The sequence below is a fragment of the Acomys russatus genome, chromosome 17 (assembly GCF_903995435.1).
Source record: "Acomys russatus chromosome 17, mAcoRus1.1, whole genome shotgun sequence".
In the NCBI taxonomy this organism is placed as follows: domain Eukaryota; kingdom Metazoa; phylum Chordata; class Mammalia; order Rodentia; family Muridae; genus Acomys; species Acomys russatus.
Window position 1 is genome coordinate 51,441,404 of NC_067153.1, and position 25,817 is coordinate 51,467,220.

The window sequence follows — 25,817 nt, forward strand, 5'->3', positions numbered from 1 at the left end:
GGAGCAAGGAAGGCTGAGGTCACTCTGAGGCCAGGCCTTTTGGGGAGCCGGGAAGCTGTGCGTGAAGATGGTGACAAGTAGGGCAGCAAACACCTGCCAGTAGCCTCCATGTGGGTTCTCTTGGGGAACAACAGCCTGCTGGAGGGACTCCTGCCTGGCGCAGAATCTCCCACAATGGCCAAGTTCCAGGAGAGCCATGCAAAGGGAACAGTGTCAAAGGCAGGGGTTCCAAAACTCAGAGCCAGGGCTGCAACCTCTGCTTTTGGAACCTAAAAGGTCTTGCATGGGGCAGCTAGGAAGTAGGCAGACCCTTCTGCACGGTCTGTGCCAGGGCCTGTTCTGGGTAGTCACTGCTGGGGGGGGGGGGGAGGGCACAGTAGCTAATCTTAGGGTACTCAAATGGAGAAATGTCCACTCTGGACCCACCTGTCTCCTCCCAATCACTCACCAAGATGGAGCAGGAGGATCTGCAGCCTGGAGACCTGCCCAGAGTGAGGCAACTGGCCGCCCCCCCGCCCCCTCCCCCCTCCCCCAACCCCCCCCCCCCCCCGCTCTGCTCTAAGGTACAGTCGGAAACTAACAAGCCTGAGATCTGGGTTAAGATACTGGGTACTTGCTAGGCTGTCACTTGGAGCCCCCACCCATCCAGAGACCCTGCAGTTTCCAGGCTCTCAGTCACGCGCAGCAGGACTCTAGAGGTCCTGATGGCCTGGGTGAAGTCAGCTTCTCGATCCTCAGTCCTGCCCTTGAGCCTCTCCACCTGGTATGTGATCCAACAAGGAAGCCAGAAGGGCGCTTCCTACGATCCCTAGTTTCTTTCCAGTGCTGCTGACGGCTCCCTTGGACGCCAGGCCACCATGTATGTGGACGCCTAAAGAACGCAGCCCCATTGCGCAGACCCGACTGTGGGGCCAGCACCCCGCAGCGTGCTCTCGGCGTTGCGCTCTAGGACCTGGGGGCGTCGGGCCGGTAGGCGGGGCCCTTCGCTTTAGACCCCGGCGGGGGCGGGGCCTCGCGTGTGCGGCCGCGAGAGGCGTTTCCCGGCATGCCGCGCGGCCTGCACCCTGTCGGCCCCGTCCGGCCCGTCCGGCCGCCCCGCCCCGCCTCGACCCACCCCGTCAGCCCAGCAGCGACGCGCGCATGGAGGCCGGCTGAGGAGCGCCGCCGCCTCGCTCGGTACGCGGCGGCCTGACCCGGCGGGCGGGCGGGGGCTCCTCGCGCCTCGACGGCGCGTGCGGGAGGGCGCGTGCTGCAGGTGGGGGGGACTGCGGAGACTAGGGGCGCGTATCCCACCGGGTCAGGCTGCCCCCCTGGGATGGTGTAGATGGATGTTCTTGGGCTCGCGAGTCCCAGGAACAACCCAGACGCTCAGAAGCGCTCCGCTGGCTTTGGGACGTCAAGAGCTTCTTTAGAAGTGGGGTAGTCTCCAGGCTTTCGTGCTCCCCAAGCGGAGCGGCTGTAGGTCCGCTGTCCCTGGGCCTCCCTCTCTCGCGTCCCCAGGAAGGCTCATCTTGCGGTGGCCAGGATACTGTGGGCAAGATGCCAGCAGGGCTCCGGCAGAGTGGACCAGGAGCCTGCAGGCCTCTACTGGGCATCTCCAGGTGGACAGAAACCAAGTCCCGGGAGGGTCGGCTAGGCATCTTCATCTCCGGTGTGTTTCCTCTTCCGGTCCTCAGCTCTGCTACACTTGGTAAAATATGCCCTTGCTGAAGCAGGTTTTCCCAGGTCTGGTAGTGCCCGGGCTTCCAGAAACCGACATGAGGAAGCCAGGGGTTTTTTGCATACCCTGTTATTTCTCTCTGCCTTGCCTTTCTGAGTAGGCAATGAAAGCTTGTCTAGATACTCAATTTGGTCGTGGTCGGCTTTTGACCAGCGGTAGGAAGCCAAGCTGCCATCTGAGAGACGGGTTTGTTTTTTTGTTTTTGTTTTTTTAGAGATCGAAGAACATGATGGGGTGTGTGAGCTCAGGGTGGTAACAGGGTTTTGTGGATTGAGAAATTTGACAAAACGGGTTTTTCTTCCCCCTCAGTTTTAGAGGCTGGGAGTCCAAGGTCGAATGCTAGTCTTTTAGGTTGCTAATGAAGGCTTTGCCTGTCTTGTCGCCCGTTCTCACTGTGTCCTCATAGCTGCTTAGTGCCCTTTTATAAGGACACAAATCCCACCATGGGTCCTGCCTTATGGCCTCACCTGAGTCCAGTCACCTCTTAAAACTCCTGCCTGTCGGTGTAATTACTTTGAGGCTTAGATTTCCTGTATATGAATTTGGATAGGACACAGTATTAATAGGCTCCAGAAACAGCTGTGGGTCTGGGCAGGTGGGGAAGCCTGTGTGAAATGGCTCAGGATTCAGTGCTGAACCTCTCTGGTTACTTTGACCTAGAATGCCAGGGCTGCACTTCCCTGACATGAATGGGGCTTTTCCTTCCCTTCGAGCCAGCACTTTGTCTCTTAAAGACAGACTACTGAGAATTTTCGGAGGGTTAAGCCTAGTCCCCTTAGAAATTTGGCGAATGCTAAAAGTTCTGGTGTTGAGGATGTGGAAGCGTCTTGCCTAGTTGGTAGCAGGCTTGGAAAAGTGTCTCCCACAGTCCTGCTCAGCAGAGAGAGCTGGTTGGAGAGCTATTTGACAGAAATGCCAGCTCTCTGCCTTGACACTCTGAAAGCCGACAGTGTGATCTTGGCCAGGAACAGGTCTGTCAACCGTTTGCTAACTACTGGGGATTTATGAAGAGGTTTGTTCCCTGGGGAGGTTGGGCAGAGGGAGGTCACTTGTGGCTTGAATATGTCTGAAAAGGACACGTGGCAAGCGTAGTGAAGGTCCAGTAGCTAGATGCTTAAGTGAGGAGGCGAAAATGGGTCTGAGAGGCAGGAAGCCAAAGGATCAGAAAGTGTGTGGATTTGATGGTTCCAGGAACTCAGAATCACAGACTTCTGGCTAGGTGGGGGTGGCGGGGGGCTGTAGGTGACCTTCTTGCCTGACCTCCCCTCCCTCCTGGCACTGCTCTAGACCCAGAGCTGGGAGCCGCTTGGGCTTCTGGTGCTGTGTTTGGATGTCTGATGATCAAAGGGCTCAGAACTTGGCTCCTGACCCGCCTGTGGACTCCTCCACCCACTGGTCCTGGAGGTGAGGCCAGTCCTGCTTTGAACTAGCCAGGGAGTCTCCGGGGCTATCTGTAGCCAGTGTTGCGGCTTTGGTGCCCTCCATACCCCTGAAAGGCTCAGAGGCACCCTGGGCAAGCTTTGAAGGGGTAGATCTACCGCCATGCCAACTGCAAACCTGCTGCCGCCCCACCTCTTAAAGGGCAGGTCAGGCAGAGGCAACGTGGTCCTTCCCCATTTGCTGACTGCTGCAGCCACTGCTTGGCCCGCCCACTTGTACAGGATGTTTTACATTTTCATCTCATGCTTTGGCAGCCTGGTGCTGCTGTTAGTAATACTGGTTTGCTTCTGTGTGTTCATCCAGACCAAGGGTGATCCTCCCCTTTTTCACTGTTGGTCACCTGCCCCTGACTGGGGTTCCGTGGCATGGGAGGGATAGTCCCTACACTGTCCCCCAAAATCTCCCTGTTTTCTTTGAAGCACTTGATCCTGTTAATGAAAGGAGACCCCCAGGGTGAAGCTCCATGAGCAGATGCCATGGGGCTGATGTAGACTTGGCCGTGCACAGGTCCTGGGCCAGCAATGGCAGTTCCCAGATGTGCTGACCTTTATTCAAAATGTCCAGGTTCCGGGCCCCAGCAGAGCAGTATGGTAAGCTCTGTTTGCCTCTGTAACAGCCAGAAGCTCCATAGAGCCAGGAACACAGGGTTTCAGAGGCTGTCTGGGTCTCTGCCTTGGAACGCATGCTGTCCCTTCCCTAGGTCAGAAGACTCAGTACTTAGGATTGCCTGGCCCCATTTTAATATTACATACAGTGTTACAAGCTTGGTTACACCAGAGAAGCCCCTGAATCACATTTATACAGTAGGACCAGAGGAGACTCAGAGCAGGCGGGAGCCCAGATGGGTCTTCTTAGAAGTGAGCAGACAAAATTGGTAGGTTAAAGTGAACCCAGAACAGTACACTTATAACACTACAGGTGTCTCACAACCACCTGTAACTTCAATTGCAGGTTAATGTAGTGAGAGTTCTGTGTTTCTTTAAAAACACAAAAATAAGAGCCTGGCGTCGTGGTGCACTCCTTTAATCCCAGCACTCGGGAGGCAGAGGCAGGCAGATCACTGTGAGTTCAGGGCTAGTCTGGTCTACAGAGCAACTCTAGGACAGCCAACGCTACACAGGAAGACACTGTCTCAAAAAAATAAATAAATAAGAAAGAAAGAAAGAGGAAAAGAAAAAGAAATAGTATAAGAATATGTTTTTGTTTTAATCCCAGGTGTGAGAATATAGGGCTGCTTCGGACTGTCCACAGCAGCCACATGCTCTGACAGGGGTTTGGTTTTGCCAGCTGCAGATAGTTTCTGCAGTTGCATGAAGTTTAGAATTCTGGGGACTTTTCGGAGGGTATATAAATGCTAGAGCCCCCATTTAACGGGGTTGGTGGTAGTTGGTTGTTTAGGGAGTTGGTTGTGGTATGTTAGTATTCACAGACAAAACAAAAGGAAAGAAATTGGATTCAGGGATCTATATCTCGCTATCCTTTCTCTCCTATCTAGTGATGGGGATGAAACTGGGGGTGGGGGGGAAAGAACCCACAAAGTAGCAAAGGCTGCCTACAGGGTAATCTGTTCCTTGTGGCATCCACACACACCCAAACATGTGTACATATGCATACACAGACACACTCATAGACTAGGTGCGTGTGTCTGACCACCGACAGATACATGAAGTCATTGACCTTGCTGGGCCATAGTTTGAGTCTGCCTTTGTCCACTCTGGTCACTGTGTTACTCTTCCCTCAGCACTGTCTGGCACCCTGGGCCTCCAACCCTGGGGCTCCCAGGGACACAGTAAGGAACCACAATGCCGTGGACTGTTTACCAGGATACCACTCCTTGGCAGGTTTCTAATATAGTCTCTCCTGTTAGGCTTCTTCGTCTTTTAAACTGGAAAGACTAGCTTGGCTCCTCAGAATGCCGACTGTTGTCTTGCTTAGTCTTCTTCCATCTGGCTGATAGCCAAACAGTTGTGGCCGTCGTTATAAAAAGAATGGAGGGTTTCCTTGAAGTGGTTTTCTCACAAAGGCTCTGGGGCTCCCACATGGGCATAGCAGCCATAGCACTGTGTCCTACAGTAACATCAGAGGAGTTAGTACCACTCCTGAGAGGCAGGCTAGTTCCTCTATGTTTGCACCTGTTGTGGGTTGAAGCCCCTGTGTGCTAGGGACGTCCTCTCCACGTAGGCTTCCTGTTGCACAAGAAGCCTGCTGGCTTCTTGGCCTATCCCAAAAGGACCCTAACCTCAAGTAGCACCTACCTAGCAGGAAGCAGCCAATGGTATTGGGACAGGAAGGCTGAGGTCCTGTCCCAAGGGTCATTCAAGACTGGCCCAGTCCTGTTGTCACAGTGATCCTGATTCTGGTCCTGGGGCCCCGGGTCAGGGCTATATCTGTCTCCTCAGGCATCCTACATCAGTCAGGAAGCTGCTGTCCAGCATGGAAGGAGAGGAAAGGCCAGCTCAAGAGGTAAGGGGAAGCCAGGGCTGATAGAACATCTTCCTAAACAACCTTGTCCCAACCAAGCAACATATGTTGCTTCACACAGGAGGATGAGGGTCCCAGTGTGGGTACCTTGGGTTCCTTTAGCTGCTTCTCTGCAGATACTTAACTTAATAACTAGGTTTTAAAAAAAAAAAAAAAGTCTAGCTAGAAATGCCTCCATGGGGAAGGCCTGAGGCAAATGGCCCCTCTTGAGCTTGCCAAGGAGGTACAGCAGGTCTGAGGTGGGGTGGGGCCCAAGTATTTGGACACTTACTTGAACTCTCCTCTGCAGGCTGACGTGGAACCCATGGTAGCATCAGGGGCCTCAGAAGCAGTGCCGAGGGTACCTTCTGGAGACCCTCAGAACATCTGTATGTTTCCCTTCAGGACTTGGTATAGACACAATGGTGGGCCCCAGGGAGAGGGTGGAACTGGCAATGGCCTTCCCAGCTGTGGGGGAGGGAATAAAGGCAGCAGAAACTCTCACTGCGCTCAGGTGCCTTGTAGTACCCTGAAATTGACTGCCAGGTTACACCTGCACAGAGCCTTGGCTTCAGCTCCCAAGTCAAGCCATACACCTGACTGGGACACTACCAGGGCACCTGGTCACCTCCTGTTCCCCCATGCACAGCACTCTCCTATGACAGTTGGGTCTAGTTGAGGGTGGTAAGAAAGCTCCTGCCCAGGCCCCTCAGATAGTACTCTTCACCAATGTGGTCAGGTGGCTTATCCAGTCATCTGGGCACACCAGCTGTGTAGAGTGCACTGCCTGAAGAGATTGTGTCCACTAAGACTCAGTGCTCACTGAAAGCCTGGAAAGGTTCTGTAGCCAGTGCATAGGCAGCCGTGCCCCAGCATCACTCCTCCACCACCACCGCCACCATGACACTTGCTGTTGTTGCAGCTGATGTGGATGCCTTCAACTTGCTCCTGGAGATGAAACTGAAGCGACGGCGTGAGCGGCCTGACCTTCCACGAACTGTGACCCAGCTGGTGGCTGAGGATGGGAGCAGGGTGTATGTGGTGGGCACTGCTCACTTCAGTGACGACAGCAAGCGGGATGTAGTGAAGGTGAGGACTGTGCCTTTTATCACTATGCCTCTGCCAGTCTGTACTCCAGGGACACAGGTCAGGGCAACAGGCAACAACTATGCAGCAGGCATTTCTAGGACTAGAGTCCCCAGGAGTGATAAGTGGTGCTTGCTGCTCCACAGCTCAAAGCCTCAATGCTGCTGCTTTTTAGCAAGTGAAGCTGTCTCAGCTTTCTTTGGTTGCTTTTTCTCTAGAACTTGTCCCTTAAGCCACACAGGCTGTTAATGCTGGCTGCCCCCTTGTGTGAGGTTCCTTGTCCAGTGTCGAACGGCCATGTGGAAATCAATAGGACGGGTGCACTGGAATGTGGTCCTTGCTTTACAGACTATCCGAGAGGTGCAGCCCGATGTGGTAGTTGTGGAACTCTGTCAGTACCGTGTATCCATGCTGAAGATGGATGAGAGAACGCTGCTTCGAGAGGCCAAGGAGGTCAGCCTGGAGAAGCTGCAACAGGCTGTCAGGCAGGTGTGCATCTAAGTGGGCCGTAGGCTGTAGGTATCCAGGTCTACATGGGGACGTGAGGCTCCTGCCTTTCTCTGTAGGCAAAGGGCCAAGACTCAGAGCCAGAGTCTCCTTTGAGCCGATGGCAGACAGGCTCCTCACTGGGCCAGCCTTCTGCTCAATGTCATAGTACCCCAGTTGCAAGCCCACTTCCTCACCGGGGAGATAGAGAGGCTGGAAGAGGAAGTGGATAAGGCTCCACCATAAGGCAAGATCAGGGCAGAGCTGAGACCTCTGGTCTGCTAAGCTGGAGTGGTGGGTCTGAGCATTCTGACCCACCACATTGCCCCAGCCCTGCAGGGCTTGGAGGAGCAGCATGTAGCAGCACATCCTTGTGGTCTTTGTTTTCAAAGGCCGCCAGGCATGTCTTGCCCTCTTGCCCCAGCTGTAGTGTACTTCCTCTTAATTTGAAGGAAACAGGTACTAAAGTTTCATGTGAGTGTCCCCAGACATGCTGAGCACTTTCACCCGGAATCTCCCAGATAGGAATGTCACCTTTTTTGGATACCCTATAAAAGGACATCACTATTCATTCAGGTGTGGGTTTTTTGGGTTTTGTTTTGTTTTGAAGACAGGGTTTCTCTGTGTAGCCTTGTGTAAAAGTAACTTTGTTGTTGTTGTTTGAGACAGGGTTTCTTTGTGTAGCCTTGGCTGTCCTGGACTCACTTTGTGGACCAGGTTGGCCTCGAACTCACGGAGATCCGCCAGCCTCTACCTCCTGAGTACTAGGATTACAGGTGTGTGCCACCACGCCATCCTGTAAAAGTAACTTTTATTCTTCTGACTCAGTTGTTGTTTGGAGGCTTACTGCCTCCTCCTGCTAAGCTAGGCCTAGTCCTGGAAGCTTCTATCCTCCATACCATCTAACCTAGGCCTAGAATGTTTTCAGCCTCTGAGACTTACTGATTAATAAGATCACCCTTTCTAGTTCTTTCTGAGCTCTGGGCTGGCTAGTTCAACCCAGCTGTTCTGTCTCAAACTCTTCTCCCAGATGATTTATATAATCTGGCTTCTCTCTGGGCCTGGAATTGCTCTGCTTGGCCTCAAACTAACTCAGCAATCTGCTCTAATCTTCTGGCTTCTTCTCATTTTCTGGCTCATTTCATCTTCACCTGAGTTCTCTTCTCTGCAACCCATCTCTCTGTTACTGTCCTGGTAAAACTGCCTCCTCTCTCTTCTCGTGAGGGGTTGGGCTTATGTTATTCTGTCAAATCTCTGATTTGTCATCTTTCTGCCACTCAATTAGATACCACTTTTAAACATGGATGCTTCCTTCTTCAAACTAACTTTTCCTTTGGGATTAAAACCATGTACCACCATGCCTGGATCTGTTTTTCTTTTCTTTTCTTTCTTTAAGATGTATTTATTTATTATTATGATACAGTGCTCTGCCTGCATGTACACCTGCAGAAGAGGGCAGCAGATCACAGTATAGATGGTTGTGAGCCACCATGTGGTTGGTGGGAATTGAACTCAGGACTTCTGGAAGAGCAATCAATACTTTTAACCTCTGAGCCATCTCTCCAGCCCTCTGAGTTTTTCTTTACCTTGAACTCAGGTCTGTTTGCCTCTGACTTCTGGATTAAAGGTGTGTTTGTATTCAAGCCAGATCACACAGACCTAGCCATGTTCTGAATTAACATTTCTGTACAGCCTTGGCTGGCCTCCAACTCATAGCGCTCCTTCTGCCTCTGCCTCCCTGAGTGCTAGGACTAAAGGTGTGCAACACCACACTGCGCTCACAGGTGTGGTTTTAACACTGGTCTAATGTCATTCCTGTCCCCGTCCCCCACCCTCATATACACCCTTTGAAACGAGGCCCATACTGCACTGGAAGAAGAGCCACACAACTGGCCAAGCATGTGCTCATATCTGAGTCCATCAGTGAGGACACAGGTAAAGGTCAACAAAGAGCCTGGCACCTCCTGGCCCCCCATCTCCTCAAGGAGTGTCAGATGACTCTTCCCAGCAGCAGTGTGTGGTAACATGCACAGATGCTGCCCACCAGGAGGCTACTGGTGTCTGGTCAGGAAGTCCCTGGCAGGTAGCCCTGTTCAACATCTTTGAACATCCTATAAAGAAAACTATTTTTCAGAGGAAACACATTCGATTTTTTTTTTTAAAGAGGTTTATTTATTTATTATTATGTATACAGTGCTCTGCCTGCATGTACACCTGCAGGCCAGAAGAGGGCATCAGATCACATTATAGATGGTTGTGAGCCACCAAGTGGTTGCTGGGAACTGAACTCAGGACCTCTGGAAAAGCAGTCAGTGCTCTTAACCACTGGGCCATCTCTCCAGCCCTCGAGTGATTCTTGAGGCCAAGATGACATGCTGTTGTGTGACCACCCTGATGTACCAGAGTGCCTTTCCCCTTACCACTGGAAAGGGCCTGACGGAAGGCACCCTGCTGCCCTCTTACTGCTCTGCCTTGCTCACTCTGTGCAATGTAGCTGACATGGCTCCTCTTCCTGCAGAATGGGCTCATGTCTGGACTCATGCAGATGTTGCTGCTGAAGGTGTCTGCTCACATCACTGAGCAGCTGGGCATGGCCCCTGGTGGCGAGTTCAGGGAGGCCTTCAAGGAGGTGGGTGCTAGGCATGGCCCAGGGGATTTGTGGATGCCTTGCTGGGAGCTGGTGGGCACTACCCACGGTGTCACAAGTCCTAACACCCAGCCTCTGCCTCAGGCCAGCAAGGTACCATTCTGCAAATTCCACCTGGGTGACCGGCCCATCCCAGTCACCTTTAAGAGGGCCATTGCTGCGCTGTCCTTCTGGCAGAAGGTCAAGCTGGCCTGGGGCCTGTGCTTCCTGTCAGACCCAATCAGGTAGGACAGCCTCCCTGGCCTGTCCATGGCATATTCCACACCTGCACCTGCTTTATGTTCCGACCCAGTCTCCTCCCGCCATGAACTACAAACACACGGTGCTGTGGCCCCTGCCCCGGGTCAACAACACAAGACTTCCCATGTTTCCATCCCCATGGTCCGCCAGCAAATCTCCATTCATCCCCTGAGCTAACATGCCCTCTGCCCTCAGCAAAGACGACGTGGAGCGCTGCAAGCAGAAGGACCTGTTGGAGCAGATGATGGCAGAGATGATTGGGGAGTTTCCTGACTTGCACCGAACCATTGTCTCAGAACGTGATGTCTATCTGACCTATATGCTGCGGCAAGCTGCACGGCGCCTTGAGCTTCCCCGCGCCTCTGACGGTGATGGACAGGCCAGGGTGGGAACTCCCCAAGATACTGGTTCCTGTGCCTACCACTGACTTTTGCCCTCCCTTGACAGCTGAGCCTAGGAAGTGTGTCCCATCTGTGGTTGTGGGTGTTGTTGGCATGGGTCATGTGCCTGGCATCGAGAAGAACTGGAGCACCGACCTCAACATCCAGGAGATCATGACGTGAGTGCCTTCCTCACCTCCCCCTTCCCCGCCCCCCTCCTCACCCCCCCAGTCCCTGCAATTGCATGTCACAGTAACCCGTACGTACATGGGAAGATTGTGGGAGTATATGTTCCAGCCAGGCCTACCATACCTCTCCCTTCCACAGAGTTCCCCCACCATCCATCTTGGGCAGAGTGTCCCGGATGACCGTGAAGGCTGCCTTCTTTGGCCTGCTGGGCTATAGCCTGTACTGGATGGGCCGTCGAACCATGAACCTGGTCCTATCACTACCTGCTGCGCAGTTCTGCCTCCAGAGGGTGAGCGAGGCCCGGCCAGGCCGGTAGGAGGACCGTGCAAAGAAGAGACCACACCCAGGGCCTCTACTCCTCTGCATCACATCTGGTGCTTCTGAGGAGCTGGCACCACCTGTCTGGGGATGTCCCTGGGTGCAGATGAATCCAAGCCACCCCCTATGGGGGCCTAGGCCAGGCTTCCCCTGCCTTCCCCATGCCCAGCCCACCCAAATAAAGAATATTTAATTGTCTGAGCTCAGGCTTCCCAGCAGCCACCCCCCCCACACACACACTGTAGGGGCCACTCACGGGCATCAGGGCCATCCACAGTGTCAGGACCCAGTGGCCTAGTTCCAAGAGGGCCTGAAGCTGAGGGGAGGCACCCTTAGTGTCCCACCCTTAATGCCAGGGTGGGCCTGCCAAGCTGTTGCTCTACCTACCTCACTGTGCCTTGTGCTCTGGCCGGCAGGAGCATCTGGCCCTGAGTGCATCTCACTGTGGGTTAGGGGCCGGCGAGTCTAAGGAGCTGAGTGTCCATGCAGCTTCTTCCTGTGGGTAGGTAGGGCCTTTGGCTGGCCTAGACGTGCATGTGGCATTGCCAGCCGCATCTCTGCCTGCAGAGAGTCTAGAGTTTGGGTTTTGTTTTGTTTTGTTTTTTTAATGTCAAAAAGTTTTTTACTCAGGTAAATTTGACATCAAAGAAAAAACAAACTGAAGCAAATATCAGGAAACACAAGCCTTAAATCCATGAGGACAAAGGAATCGGGGTTTTTTAAATTGTTTTTTTGTTTTGTTTTGTTTTGTTTAATTTGTGTGTGCCCTGAGTGGGCAGTATATGTCAGAGAGTCAGCTTGGGGATCCAGGCTAGCCCCTGCTAGACCCCATTACAGCTCAGTGTAGCATGGGGCTGCATCAGATAGGAGCCTGCTTTCCTGACTGCCCTTGGTGCTGGTAGGGACTTGACCTGATTCCCATGCACTAGGTGGGATGCCCAAACTGCACTGTGGACAGTTGACACCCAGTATGGGCCACAGACCCAGGACCATGGTTGGCTTATGCACACCCAGCCATTCATGTGCACAGGCTATGGCTCCTGGCATGCTTACTGTACAGCCTGGCAAGACCAAGACCACACTGATTGTCCTTGTGTTGACTGCCAAATCAGGTGAAACACTGAGCTGGGCAGGGGATACAGGGCTGGTTGGGCTGTGTACTTCTGTCTCACACTTGTGGATTCATTCCCTAGAAAGAGAAATAAATTTAATTTTGGAAGCTTCCTGCTTTGTGAAGTGTATGGAAATGGGACTCAGCTGATGGAGGACTGGCTTCCTCTTTTGTCATTTCCCCAGGTCTGCAGATGCGGGGGTGGGCGGGTACCACCCACCTCAGCACAGAATACAGTCTGGACCCTAGTGCCCACTAGTGTCTAGCAGGGTTATCTGTGTACCAGCCAAGTGCATGTACTCAGCACCTGTACACTCCAGTTCACGCTTCACTGCCTGGCAGAAGGAGAGGAGGAGGAACATAGGGTTGGATCAGAGCATCATTAAGGTTGGGGTTCTTGTTCATGTTAGGAGCTGAACAGCTCTGTATCAGTGCCAGGCCAAAGCAAGGCAGACCCTGAAGGTAACCAGTGAAGTCTGTGTTAGCAGCAGCAGGAAGAACAGGTGTTCTGGCCAGGGCCGAGGGCTACAGCTCCCATCACAGGAAAAAGTAGGTAGACACATCATCCAACCTCCCATGGAGAGGGGTTTGCTTGTGATGCAGCTCTAGGGTCATTACAGATCTGTTTTGTTTTGGGGGAGGGTGGCTTGGGGTTTTCTGTTTTGGTTTTTTGAGACAGGGTTTCTCCGTGTAGCCCTCACTGTCTTTGAACTTAACCTATAGACCAGGCTGACCTTGAACTCAGAGATCCACCTCCCTCGCCTCCTGAGTGCTGAGATCAAAGGCATGCCCCACCAAGGAGTCCCGCTTCACTGCAGTTTTAGAAGCTTGCTGAGGCCCCAAGAAAAGTTCTAGATATGAATTCTTGAGGCGTAGAGCTGAAGGCCGAGGCAGAAAAGAGAGACACAGCCTGGAAGGAGTGTCTGTGTTCAAAATATCCTGTTTTGAAACTCAGGTTTCCTTGAGCACTGGATGCTGTCCACCTCCCCAGCATCAAGGTTCATATCCACCTAGATTGCACATAACACACAGAATGGGGGATAAGGAAATCACTTTGGAGAAAAGTGCTTTGTGTAAGGGGGAAAAAAGTTGAGAGAAGTGCTATGTGTAAGGCAAAAAGCCATTTGAGAGAAGTGCTGTGTGCAAGGGAAAAAATGACTTGAGGTGCCAATAGGAAGGCAATTGGCGGTAGAGGATTAGCACACATGCTGAACCAGGTTCCAGGTAGGCTCAGATCCCCGACCTAGTCCATTGTCCAGTCTCTGCTTTAACCTTGCCCTGGTACTATTGTGGACCCAGACTATCCCAGTATTGACTCTTAGGTAGCCAACTCCCACTTGGCCCACAGATCCCTGCAACACTGCCAGGACTTTGGCCCTTCTCTGCACAAAACAAATGAGAAAAATTGCCCTAATGGAAGGGCATTACCTAGTTGTAAGAACATATTTGTACTGTATTGTAAAAAAGGAGTCTACATACACACATTGATATTGTGCTCTGCCACACAGTCAACCAAACAGCTGAGTCAGGACGACCGAAATTGGGCCCTTAGTGTTTGCAAACCTTCCCCCAACTACAGAGGGGATGATAGCAAAAACAAAAACCACCAAAACACCAGCACCATAAATCTGAGACAAGACTGATGGCCTGACCAGACAGGCAAGATTAAACTTTGAAATGACGGACTGACCGGGTGTGATGGCCTACACCTTCAATTCCAGCACTTGGGAGGCAGAGCCAGGTGGATCTCTGTAAGTTCGAGGCCAGCTTGGTCTACAAAGTGAGTGCAGGAAAGCCAGGGCTACAGGGAGAAACCCTGTTTTGAAAAACCAAAGAAAGAAAGAAAAAAAAACCCATAATGCTGTGTTTTTGTTTACTTACATAATCTGCTGGCGAAAGACATATCATTAGAATGTTAAACTGCTCTCTTAGATTGTTGGTCGTCTTAATAAAACAGCTCAAAGATTCAATTTCTGTTTTTATGCATATGATGGGCAGAACCACAGCACCCAGTGGAGCCAGCAATGACCCTGGCTTCACCTTCAGCTGGGGGCGCTCTGGTGGCCCATTAGGCAAGTCGCTTAGCCAGTAAACCCACCTGAAGTGGTTTGGTCTGACTCACGTCACCTGGGTGGGCGCTCCAGCACTTTGCAGGCCAGGTGCCCGGGCGCCCGAGGTTGGAGAGCGTCTCAGGCCGGCTCTCACACGCAATTTCTCAGAGCCCAGAAGCGGACGAACAAGAGACAACCAATCATAACCAAGCTTCTGGGCGTGCCCCCCTCCGCTCACCCCGCCCCCCCGCGGAGAACTTCCTGTCGGGGCGAGCGGGCTTCCGGCGACGCGGCGAATGGCCTCTCTGAGGGCGGCGTTCGGTGCCTCGCTCGCGGCCGCCCGAACCGGGCCGCGGTGTGTCAGCCTCGCGCTCCGGTCGTCCGCTCCCTGCTCCGCCTGGGCTGCTGCCATGGAGTCCACGCCGCGCTGGCTGGCGGGGCTGCGCTTCGACAACCGCGCCCTGCGCGCGCTGCCTGTAGAGACGCCGCCGCCCGGGTCGGAGGACGCCCTGGCCACCCCGCGCCGGGTGCCGGGAGCCTGCTTCAGCCGCGCACGGCCCGCCCCGCTTCGGCAGCCGCGCCTAGTGGCGCTGTCGGAGCCCGCGCTGGCGCTGCTAGGGCTCGAGGCCAGCGAGGAGGAGGCCGAGGTCGAGGCCGAAGCCGCGCTCTTCTTCAGCGGCAACGCGCTGCTGCCAGGCGCCGAGCCCGCCGCGCACTGCTACTGTGGGCACCAGTTCGGCCAGTTCGCCGGTCAGCTGGGCGACGGCGCCGCCATGTACCTGGGCGAGGTGTGCACCGCGGCCGGCGAGCGCTGGGAGCTGCAACTCAAAGGCGCCGGCCCCACGCCCTTCTCCAGGTGCGGAACGCGGGGAGCTTCCCAGGCGGGAAACAGGGAATTAGGGGCTGGGTTCACTTTCTGGCTGTCCCTGTCAGTAGAGCAGAACACACCTCTAATGGCTGTCCGTTGTGTCCTCAGAAACACAACCGAGGACTTTGGAGCCAGTTCCACGAATGATACTGTTTGCTGAACATCTTGCCCGGAGATCAGTTGTTTTCCGGTGCTACTTGGGCAGTCTGCTCCCCCAACTTGCCCAGTCATTAGATGTGCACCATCTAATGACTAGGTTGTCATAGCCACCTTCTCTGTGATCTTTCTCCCAAGCCTGTCAGTTCTAATTGTGTGTGTGCGCCCCCGCCCCACACACACACACAATCAGGTGGTAGTTGCTGGATTCCAGTTGGGAATACACAGAGGTCCAAGACAGGCCTGGATCCAAATCCAGACAGGCCTAAAGGAACTCTTACCCAAATCCTGCCACCTATGAGCAGACAGCCCCTAGGGGGTCTGTTTCTGTTTTTCACTACATGCTTGATATCATAAGAAATAGTAGGTTGGGATTTTATGCTTTGACACTGCAGCTGCCTCTCTCCCTCCAGCCACTAACATGCCAACCATTACTCCACCAAGCTGTCTTCAGCTCTCAGCCGAGGCTTTCAGGGTAGTGGGTTCTTCCTCATCTTCCCAACCCCAAGCCTTTGATCTGTACCCCATGCCAAACTTAGGGTCTCAGCTGGCGCTCTGCTGCTCACATGCAGCAACCGTCTCAGAGCCAGCAGCTTCTGGAAGGGCAGATGCCACACTCTGGAGCCCACTCATCCTGGGAGCAACCTTAATTTTACGGTTTGACGATTTACATTCATCAGTTTTTTTAAATGTAATTAATTTATTCCGATTACAACTAGATTGTTATCCCATCACTTGTATCCTCCTGTTCCTCCCTCCCTCCTGCTTTCACCCTATTCCCCTCCCCAAGGTCTGTGACTGAGGGGGACCTCCTCCCTCTGTATATGGTCAAGATGAGACTTGATAGTCATCAGTTTTTTTTTTTTTAAAAGCCTTCTTGTCAGGATAATTTTATTTGGAAGGCTTTGTTATATTTTTTGTCGTGGTGCTAAAAACCAGATCCAGAGTCTCTCGTGTGTCCTAGGCTATCGATGAGCCACTTACCCAAATGTAAAACAGACCTTTTATATGGGATTTATTTTTAGTTGGTGTTTCCACACCTGAGATCAGCTAAAATATTTCCTTTAAGTCAGGGATCCCTTTGACCCTTGCTTAGGTCTCATACTCGTGTGCCAGGGTCTCTGACCTCAACACTTTGCCAAGCCTTGAGGTTGGAGGTGGTTGTGGGACCAGAGCTTCTAGAGCCCTGAGATAGGTGAGTGACTTTTTGCACCTACTTCCTCCCTGCCCTGGGTGCAGGGGCTTCAAGACAGCTGTTAGGGTTGGATCAAGAACTCCACTGCTGAGCCTCAGTCCTGTACAAAAAGCATCCTACCTTCCCGCCCATGATTAGGTTTACAGAGAAGCTAGAATTGTCACATGGTCACACAGCAAAAATGAAAGGGTGAGGCAGGCAGAAGTGATGTTTTTAACAAAATCTCAATCATTCGATTTTACCAAGAAAGACTCCAGATGCTGGGGTGAAAGCCTGCTAGCTCAGAGAAGCAGAGACTAAACTGAATGGCCCGACCTTCTACTTCCTGTGTGTGTCTCTATCCGTCCTCCTGACTTCCTCTTACTGATTTTTTTCCTATGTTTACTCCCTGTCAACTGGGTGCTTGTTCCTCTCTTGACCTAGAGTTAACTTTATTTAATCCTGTTTACATACTCAAGCAGAAAGCTCTTGGATTAAAGTTGTATGCTAGGGCAGAGCCACACTACAGGTTTTTTTTCTAGTAAACAGAATCTTGGGTTTCACAGTGTTATCAAATATTCTGCAACAAAGAGAGGTCACAGAGCACCTGGCTTGCCTCTAAGGTCACATTTACTAGACTCCAACAAGGTTAGCATAGACTACGTTGTGGGTTTGTTTTGTTTTGTTTTTGAGACGCCTTACAACATAGTCCTGGCTTTCCTTGAATTCACAGAGTTCATCTGCCTCTGCCTCCCAAAGACTTGGATTAAACACATGTTTTTCCACACCAGGCTTGGTCTTAAACTTTTGATCCTATCCGTTTTCATGTACTGAGATTGCTGTATGTGCAAAGCATATTGGTTTGATCAGTTCCAGGCAGGGGGCTGGCTCTCTTGGTTAGGGTACCCAGGCACCTCTCCTGCAAGGAGGGCTGTGGATTTGGCTTGTTACAGTAGCCACTGCCCTGGTGATTTTTGCTAAAAACAAAACAGGCCCAGTGTGTGGGAAAAGTTCAAGCTATGCAAACTACTCACAGAATGCAGCTTTCTTGCCCCATCTTCTCTAGATCCCTGTGACTGGTGGCACTGAGTCTGTCACCCAGACATAGACATGTGGCCATGCAGTTGTTTCCTGTAGGGGTGTGGCATGGGCAGCACCACCCACTATGCCACCTTAATAGTTTCTGCCTGCCTTTTGGGTTTGGAACAGCCTGTGTCCTTCTCTGAGAACTGAGTAACTAACAGCTTACTGGTGAGCCTCTGTGTCTGTACCTGCTCACTCGGGGTGGATTTCCATTTCTCGTTACTTCAGATTGTGCTGGTGGATGTGTGCACATTAGTTATTATAAGAGTATTTTCTTGTGAAGACAAAACTGCAGGGTTGAAGGCATGGGCGGGGGTGGGTGGGGGAACAGGGGAGGTCTCTTCATCTAGCCTTAGTCATATGACTTCCATAGCAAAGCTCTTGGAAAACTTGGTCCAGACTAGCCTCTGTCTGAATGGCTGCTTGGCCTGTGTTTGATTTCAGACAGGCTGATGGTCGCAAAGTCCTGCGGTCAAGCATCCGCGAGTTCCTGTGCAGTGAAGCCATGTTTCACCTGGGGATCCCCACCACGAGGGCCGGGGCCTGCGTCACGTCTGAGTCCACAGTGATGCGAGACGTATTCTATGATGGTAATCCAAAATATGAAAAGTGCACGGTTGTGTTGCGTATAGCTCCCACTTTCATAAGGTAATGCTGGGGTCCATTAGGTCTGTCTACATGCACTTGCTCATAGATCATAGAAGATCCATGCTTGTGCAGCCAGAATGTTGAGCCCAGCTCATGAACAAGCAACAGTACCTGGCTGTGGTCAGGATTTAGCCCCAGACACCTCGATGCCCCTTGATCAAGAGCTACCTAGAATTTCCACAAGGAAATGGCCTCATTTAGTGGCATTGTAAGTGAGCTCCTGTAGCATTTTCTTAATTATCCAGTGGCTGACTCATTAGCCTAGTCCTTTCTGGAAGACTCCTGTCCGTCTTCACCTTAGCTTGGAGCCCAGCACTTCAGGGGCTGTCTGAACACGGAGCTGCCAGGAGTGGCTAGTGTGATCCTAATATTTACTACCCACACCACAAGAGGCACAGTGTTGATCTATGTCTTTTTCTGATTGCTGGGAGGATGGAAAGGGACCAAAAATGATAACTGCTGCACTGTAGAGACCCTTACCCCTAACTTAGTTAACTTTTAAGTAGAGGCCATCCTGTGCCTTGTACAATCACTGGCTTCTGCCAACCAGTATCAACCCAGTTACAATTAAAAAAAAAAAAAGTCAGTTGAAAGTAATGACACATGCGTTTCCCAGCACTTGGGAGGCAAAGGCAGGCAGATCTCTGAATTAAAGGCCAATTTGGTCTACAAATCGACTTCTAGAACAGACTACACAGAGAAACCTGTCTCAAAAAATCAAAACATAAAGTTTAAAGGCTTCATACATAACTGATGTTCCCTGTGGGACAGCTAACCTGCTGAGACACTGAGACTTATGCTCTGTGTGGTAGAGTCAGTCCTGCTTGTCCTTACAGTATGTGAGGTGCATACAAAACTCTGGGCGGAGCTGGAATTGGCAAAGTAGACAGTCATGGTGGTTTCTTGATCTGGTGAGCCTCCCAGGATCTGGGAACCAGAGGCTCATTGGCTGACAGTTGGCCAAATTGAGTCATGTCTGTCACTCAGAGACCTGGCAGTGCTCTGCTCAATGTTGCTAGCCATCACTCTCTTCCATTGTAGGGCTACAAGGCCTTGTAGCCATGCGGGTTTTTCTTTTTCTCACAAGGGGTGGGGTCTGTCTGACCTATTATACACTGGGGTCTTTCCTGCAGATTCGGCTCCTTTGAAATTTTTAAGCCTCCTGATGAGCACACAGGGCGTGCAGGCCCTAGCATGGGACGAAATGATATCCGGGTCCAGATGCTCGACTATGTGATCAGCTCTTTCTACCCTGAAATCCAGGCTGCCCATACCAGTGACAGTGACAACATACAGAGGAACGCTGCCTTTTTCAGAGAGGTAGGCAGAGGCTTCCCGCTGACCCTCCCCGTTGGCCATGGGCTAAGTTCTCTTTGTTGGCAAATATGGTCACTATGGCAGGGACAGAGGCTTCTATTTGGTACCCCTGTCCTTTTCTGTTCCTTGCTCCTATGTCCAGGGCCATCATTTCCCACAGCCTCATGAACAGCCTGGAGGAACCAGAGCTTTTGTTGTTTTAAGACACTAACTAGTGCTGGGCATGGTTATGAACTCTTTTAATCCCAGCACTCAGGAGGCAGAGGCAGGCAAATCACTGTGAGTTCAAGGCTAGCCTGGTTTACAAAGCGAGTCCAGGATAGTCAGGGCAACACAGAAATCCTGTCTTGAAAAACCTTAAAAAAAAAAAAAAAAAGACACTAAGTGGCATTGGCTAGCCTGAAGCTTGCTATGTGTAGACCAAACTCATAAAGACCCACCTGCCTCTGCCTCCTGAGTGTTGGGATTAAAGGCGTGTGTCACCACACCCCGTACACCAGGGCATTTTTTTGTTGTTGTTTCATTTTGTTTTGTTTTTTGAGACAGAGTCTCTCTGTGTAGCCTTGGCTGTCCTGGACTCACTTTGTAGGCCAGGCTGGCCTCGAACTCACAGCAATCCACCTGCCTCTGCCTCTGCCTCTGCCTCTGCCGGGATTAAAGGTATGCGCCACCACGCCTGGCCACCAGGGCATTTTTAAATTTGATTTGAAATTAAGACACCTAGTGTTGAGTACAGCTACAAGAGCCAGGAAGCCCAGCCTGGACTGAGCACTGGTGAATACTGGGTGCCTGCTACATGGGTCTGTGGCCTCACCCGGCAGGGGCCTGGCAGCCTTGTTTCTGTGTGGCTGGGCTAGAGTACTACAAGTCATTGCTGCTGGTCAGCAGAGTAACACTCCAAGCATGTGTCTGCAGGGCTTTTCCCACCTCTTAGCACAGTTGCTAGGGATGTGGTGTGACATAGCCACAGGGCACCAGGAGGAGCTATGACGCTCAGCTTTATGCTCTCACACAGCAACAGTGGGTGATCTGGTCAGCTTACACTGTCCCTATAAGCTTGTCTTTATGTCAGTGAAACTGGAACTCCGGTGTTTCTAAAGAGGTGAGGTACAAAGGCCACTTGCTTGAGAAGTGGGGGCTGTGGTGCAATCCTGCATTTGGGGCTCCTATTCTCCAGACCACACTGGAACCTTATATTCAGGGGCTGCCGCTGGTTGGGTCACTGGGTAAGCAGTTGGTGGCCTTATAGCACCCAGTATAGGGATGGAATAGCAAGTCCTAGGAAATAGGACCGGTCTACCTGACAGTGTGGAGTTTCCACCAATATTGTTGTTATCAAGTCTTCCAATGGGGACTCAGTCTGTGTTGCTGATTTTTATGGTTTAACCAGAATTGTTAGCATATTAAAAAAGATCAGTGGTGGAAATGGGACTTAGGTCCTTATAAACCAAGTCACCAAAACATACTTCTGAAATACTGAGTGGTAAAGGGATTACAGGGGGCCCTGGACTAAGAACCACTCACAGAAGGTTCATTGGCATCCAAGGGATGCACTGAGGTGTTTGGCATGAGTAAGGACAGATGGGCTTGAGGGGGCCACAGGGAAAGAGCAACCAGAGCCTGCTCTGCTCTAGGTGACACGACAAACAGCACGGATGGTGGCTGAGTGGCAGTGTGTTGGCTTCTGCCATGGCGTGCTCAACACTGACAACATGAGCATCATAGGGCTCACCATTGACTATGGACCCTTCGGCTTCCTGGACAGGTAATCCCCCTAGGGCTGCAGGCAATGGAATGTCTGCTTGTTGGCCACCTAGGAGCTGGTCCCTGTGAGAGACAGACACCAACAGCACAGAGGGCAAGGAACAAGAACAGTGAGGCTTGTGTGCTGCTCATGTCCCTTTTTTTGTTGTTTTGTTTTTGTTCTTCTGTTTTTTTTTTTGTTTTTTTTTTTTTTTCTAGACAGGGTTTCTCTGTGTAGCCTTGGCTATCATGGAATCTATTTGTAGTCCAGGCTGGCCTCAAACTCACAGAGATTCGCTTGCCTCTGCCTCCTGAGTGCTGGGATTAAAAGTGTACGCCACCACTGCCCAGTCTCTGTTCAGCCATTCCTACAAGTAGAAATCAAGGTGTTTCTGGAACCATGTAATCCAGGCTGGCCTTAAATTTGTGCTCCTCCTGCCTCCAGTTCCTGAATGGTAGTATTATAGGACTGTGTCATCATACTTAGCCTCCCTGGAGTACTGTGAACAAAAAAAGGGTGACATCTTAGCATGTCAGAACCAGTCACTCCACTGCCAGGATGTAAGTGGATCAAAGAAGTGGGGTTGTGGAGTGGAGCATAGGCGGTGGTACGTAGGAGGGCTGTACCTGACTAAGGTAGTGTGGGTCTCAAGGAGCTTCCACTCTGGCCTTGAGGCAGAACTGATTGTGCATAGGCAGAAGAAAGCACAGCCACTCCGTTAGCTTCTTGGCCTGGGTCCACAGGCATGGTCATCAGTGCCCAGCAGCCATGCCCCCTCTAATTGCTGTTCTCTTCATGACAGGTATGACCCTGACCATGTCTGCAATGCCTCTGACAATGCTGGGCGCTACACATACAGTAAGCAGCCCCAGGTGTGCAAGTGGAATCTGCGGAAACTGGCGGAAGCACTGGAGCCTGAACTGCCACTTGCAGTGGGTGAGGCCATCCTAGCGGAGGAGTTTGACACCGAGTTCCAAAGGCACTATCTACAGAAGATGCGTAAGAAGCTGGGACTTACCCGAGTGGAACAGGAAGAGGATGGGACACTTGTGGCCAAGCTTCTGGAGACCATGCATCTGACTGGTGAGGCACAGAACCCCATCATGTGGGCAAATACTGTGTTCCCTCTTGTCATTTCCCAAACTGAAATTCTGTCTCCTGTAAATTCTCCCCCTCCCACACCACCATTGTGTTATCTGTGCATTTGATCACTGTAGGGGCCTCAGGAGACTCCTTAGGATTCACTTCTAGCTTATTTCCCTACACAGGAGATCCCTAGGCTCTTCTGTGTTGTGGTGTTTGTCTGACTTTCACTTCATTTTTAGTGCTGACTATGAACATGATCCCTTGGGTTTTCTCGGCTGCTTTGAAAATGTATGCAGTTACTAGTTTGAGTCCCTGCTTTCAGTTTTGGTTTTTCAACACAGGGTTTCTCTGTGTAACAGCTCTGGTTGTCCTGGACTTACTTTGTAAATCAGGCTGGCCTCACACTCACAGAGATGCTCTCCCAGTGCTGGGATTAAAGGCATGTGCCACCATGCCAGGCGATGCGTTCAGTTCTTAGGAGTACACAGTTAATGGGATCACTAGATTATTAGCTTACCCCTGGCTACTCTGGATTCAACACTGTATTGAGTAGAAGTAGCTCAAGAGAGCATCTTAGGTTTGTTTGTGGTCTTAGGACTGTGGACATTTTGTCTGAAGACACTCTAGCCCAGGCTGACCTTGAACATGTGCTCCTCCTGCATCTGTCTTATGAATGCTAGGTTTGTATGCCCAGCTTGGTTTTGCCTGTGTTAGCATGACCACCTCAGCCTCTTTTTTTAAATTTTGAGGTAAAGTCCCTCTACATAGTCCTGGTTGTTCTAGAACTTGGCATACACCAGGCTGGCATCGAACTCAAAGCTCTGCCTGCTGCTGGCATTAAGGGCCTCGTTAGATCCTATTTGCATGGCTTCTTTTTATTGTTTCATTTTCAACAGTCTAAAGCAGGCATTTTATAGACAGCAGTGGGGCTGAAGCACATTTTTTTCTCCATCTGTTAATCTGTCTCTCCATTACAGAGGAGGGCAATCCATTTATGGTTACAAGTTTTCTATGTGCTCTTTTCTTTTCTTCTTTTTTTAATTTTTGAGGCCAAGCTGGCCTCAAACTCAAGAGATCTGCCGGCCTCTGCTTACCAAGTGCTGAGATTAAAGGTGTACACTGTACCCAGCCTCATTTTATAATTTTAAGAAATTTGCCCAGCAGTGATGATGCATGCCTTTAATCCCAGCACTTTGGAGGCAGACATGGATCTCTGTGAGTTAAAAACAAGCCTGGTCTACAGAACAAGTTCCAGGACAGCCAGGCTACACAGAGAAACCCTCTCTCAAAAAGCCAAATGAAAAAAAAAAATTATTGTATGTGCATGGACACTACAGCATGCAAAAATCAGCTCTTTCAATGACATGGGTCGTGAGATAAAGCTTGGACCAGTATGTGGCAGCAAGCACCATTATCCACTGGCCCTCATTTTCCATTTACTAAGTATGTTGCTTAGGTTGCAGGGTTCCAGATGAGGATGGATGCCAGGGCAGGCTGACAGCCACAGTGTATCAGGTGTACCTGTAGAGATGTCAGGGTACCTTAGGCAAGCACTGTGACTGAAGGTCCCGTGCTAGCCTTGGTTTTTGTCATTGTCAATCCATTTTTCAGATGACCTACTAGGGATTGGTAACAGGCATATTGGTGGCTAAGGATGGGCTGGGAGAGCTACATGGCCCAGCATCACCCCCAGGAACCTGAGTGGCTCAATTTTCAGGTGCTGACTTCACTAACACCTTCTATGAGCTGAGCTCCTTCCCAGCTGAAGGACCATCAGATGCAGCAGAGTTCCTAGCCAGGCTGACCTCCCAGTGCGCCTCTCTGGAAGAGCTGAAACTTGCCTTCCGGCCCCAGATGGATCCCCGGTTAGTATACCCTCCAAATTTGTTTTCAGAAGGGGCGCAGCAGGGAGACTGGAGACTGCCAGTCTGAGTCCCTCACAGGTGCTCCTGGGGTCCTGGTGGCTGCCCCATCGCTGGGCATGAAATGCAGTAAGGTCACATTTCTGCAGCATTGAGGGCCAGAGCACTAATGTGAAGAAAGCAGGACAAGGTGGCCCGGGGTGGGTGCCAAACAAACCCTGCCTCCCCACACCATCCCTATAACATAGATTGCTACGCACAGCTACCCAGAGATGGGAAATGGTAGGAGTGGCTTATGGGCTTTCAAATAACAACCCAGAGGCTGGTCACGCAAAAAGGGATTTAGTCGGGGATGGGGGAGGGAAGGAGGGAGCAGTAACCACCAAGAGGAAATGGCACTTGAGACTTGGTAGAAACACCCAGGTAGATGGTCCCTAACCTAACTACAGTGTTGGGAAGGAAGCAATTGGTAAGTTGCCTCAGCACCTGAGTCATGTGGGTGCCCCTAGCTGAGGTACTTTCATGCCACCCCTCCCTGCAGGCAGCTCTCTATGATGCTGATGCTTGCACAGTCGAACCCACAGCTTTTTGCACTCATTGGCACTCAAGCAAATGTCACAAAGGAGCTAGAGCGTGTAGAACATCAGTCACGGCTGGAACAGCTGAGCCCCGCTGAACTGCAGAGCAAGAACACAGACCACTGGAAAACCTGGCTTCAGGAGTACAGGTAGGCAGCTTCCAGGGACATCTGTACTGGCTCCTTGATACAATGGCCACCTTAGGGGGTGGCTGCTACAGATGGTCTGGAACTGGGGGGCATGGAGCATGCTCTTCTTTTTTTTTTTTTTTTTTTTTTTTTTTTTTTTTTGGTTTTTCGAGACAGGGTTTCTCTGTGTAGCCTTGGCCATCCTGGACTCACTTTGTAGACCAGGCTGGCTTTGAACTCACAGCGATCCGCCTGCCTCTGCCTCCCGAGTGCTGGGATTAAAGGCGTGCGCCACCACGCCCGGCTGAGCATGCTCTTCTTGTTGGGGAAAACCAGCTAGGAATTTGATTCCAGAACCCGTCTGGACAAGGAGAAGGAGGGTGTCGGAGACACTGCTGCCTGGCAAGCAGAACGTGTGAGCATCATGCATGCCCACAACCCCAAGTATGTCCTAAGGAACTATATTGCACAGAATGCCATTGAAGCTGCTGAAAACGGAGACTTTTCAGAGGCAAGCACACACCTGTACCTGTTAACCCTTCCTCCCGGGAACATGTTATTAAATATGCCCCTCACCCAGTTCTTTTCCACCTGTTCTCTAGGTGCGACGTGTCCTAAAACTGCTAGAGTCTCCTTACCACAGAGACGAAGAGGCTACTGAGGCCACAGGCCCTGAAGCAGTGGCAAGGCCAGCTGATGATCAATGTTCCTACAGCAGCAGGCCACCACTCTGGGCAGCAGAACTCTGTGTAACATGATCCTCATAAAGGCCTCGGTGGTCCTCCATGTGTCTGGAGTCCCCCGGGGCCTCCCCAGTGCTGCTGAGTTGCTGAGACCACTTGAATGCCTGCCCTCGTGGTCTCTCCATGATGACAGAGGTCTCCAGTCAAAACCTGACCCATCTCTGTCTGATACCACCTTAGCAGTACTGACCTGGCCTAGCACTCAACATGCCCCCAGCACACAACGCTTCATGCCAGGATATCAGCCTCATGCTTATAAGTAATGCTAAATAAGCCTTGTGACCTTTTTGTGCATCTTGCCC

General features: G+C 51.5%; 2 protein-coding genes across 4 annotated transcripts; both read left to right on the forward strand.

Annotated features, from left to right (window-relative positions):
* Positions 1 to 1,311: 1,311 nt before the first annotated feature.
* On the forward strand, positions 1,312 to 11,680 carry Trabd (TraB domain containing). Of its 3 annotated transcripts, XM_051160179.1 has the most exons (10): positions 1,312 to 1,651; positions 5,560 to 5,623; positions 5,931 to 6,009; positions 6,543 to 6,709; positions 7,055 to 7,195; positions 9,711 to 9,821; positions 9,924 to 10,063; positions 10,275 to 10,447; positions 10,527 to 10,638; positions 10,787 to 11,680. In XM_051160179.1, exons 2-10 carry the CDS (start codon positions 5,594 to 5,596, stop codon positions 10,962 to 10,964), a joined length of 1,131 nt encoding a protein of 376 aa, XP_051016136.1. In that variant the 5' UTR covers positions 1,312 to 1,651; positions 5,560 to 5,593; the 3' UTR covers positions 10,965 to 11,680. The 3 variants fall into 3 exon arrangements, with proteins under 3 accessions (XP_051016136.1, XP_051016138.1, XP_051016137.1); XM_051160181.1 differs by lacking the exons at positions 1,312 to 1,651; positions 5,931 to 6,009 and having other exon boundaries at positions 5,568 to 5,623; positions 10,787 to 11,679; XM_051160180.1 differs by lacking the exons at positions 1,312 to 1,651; positions 5,560 to 5,623 and having other exon boundaries at positions 5,929 to 6,031; positions 10,787 to 11,679.
* Positions 11,681 to 14,388: 2,708 nt separating this feature from the next.
* On the forward strand, positions 14,389 to 25,811 carry Selenoo (selenoprotein O). Its single transcript, XM_051160182.1, has 9 exons — positions 14,389 to 14,984; positions 17,854 to 18,057; positions 19,191 to 19,377; positions 21,009 to 21,139; positions 21,921 to 22,201; positions 23,922 to 24,069; positions 24,608 to 24,793; positions 25,127 to 25,283; positions 25,375 to 25,811. Exons 1-9 carry the CDS (start codon positions 14,425 to 14,427, stop codon positions 25,537 to 25,539), a joined length of 2,019 nt encoding a protein of 672 aa, XP_051016139.1. The 5' UTR covers positions 14,389 to 14,424; the 3' UTR covers positions 25,540 to 25,811.
* Positions 25,812 to 25,817: the final 6 nt, after the last annotated feature.

Bases quoted from the DNA above. Each gene is read 5' to 3' on its own strand.
- Trabd (XM_051160179.1), top strand. From the start codon at position 5,594: ATGGAAGGAGAGGAAAGGCCAGCTCAAGAG. The intron at 7,196-9,710 runs GTGTGCATCTAA...CTCTTCCTGCAG, and splicing joins TGCAACAGGCTGTCAGGCAG to AATGGGCTCATGTCTGGACT. The intron at 10,064-10,274 runs GTAGGACAGCCT...CTCTGCCCTCAG, and splicing joins TTCCTGTCAGACCCAATCAG to CAAAGACGACGTGGAGCGCT.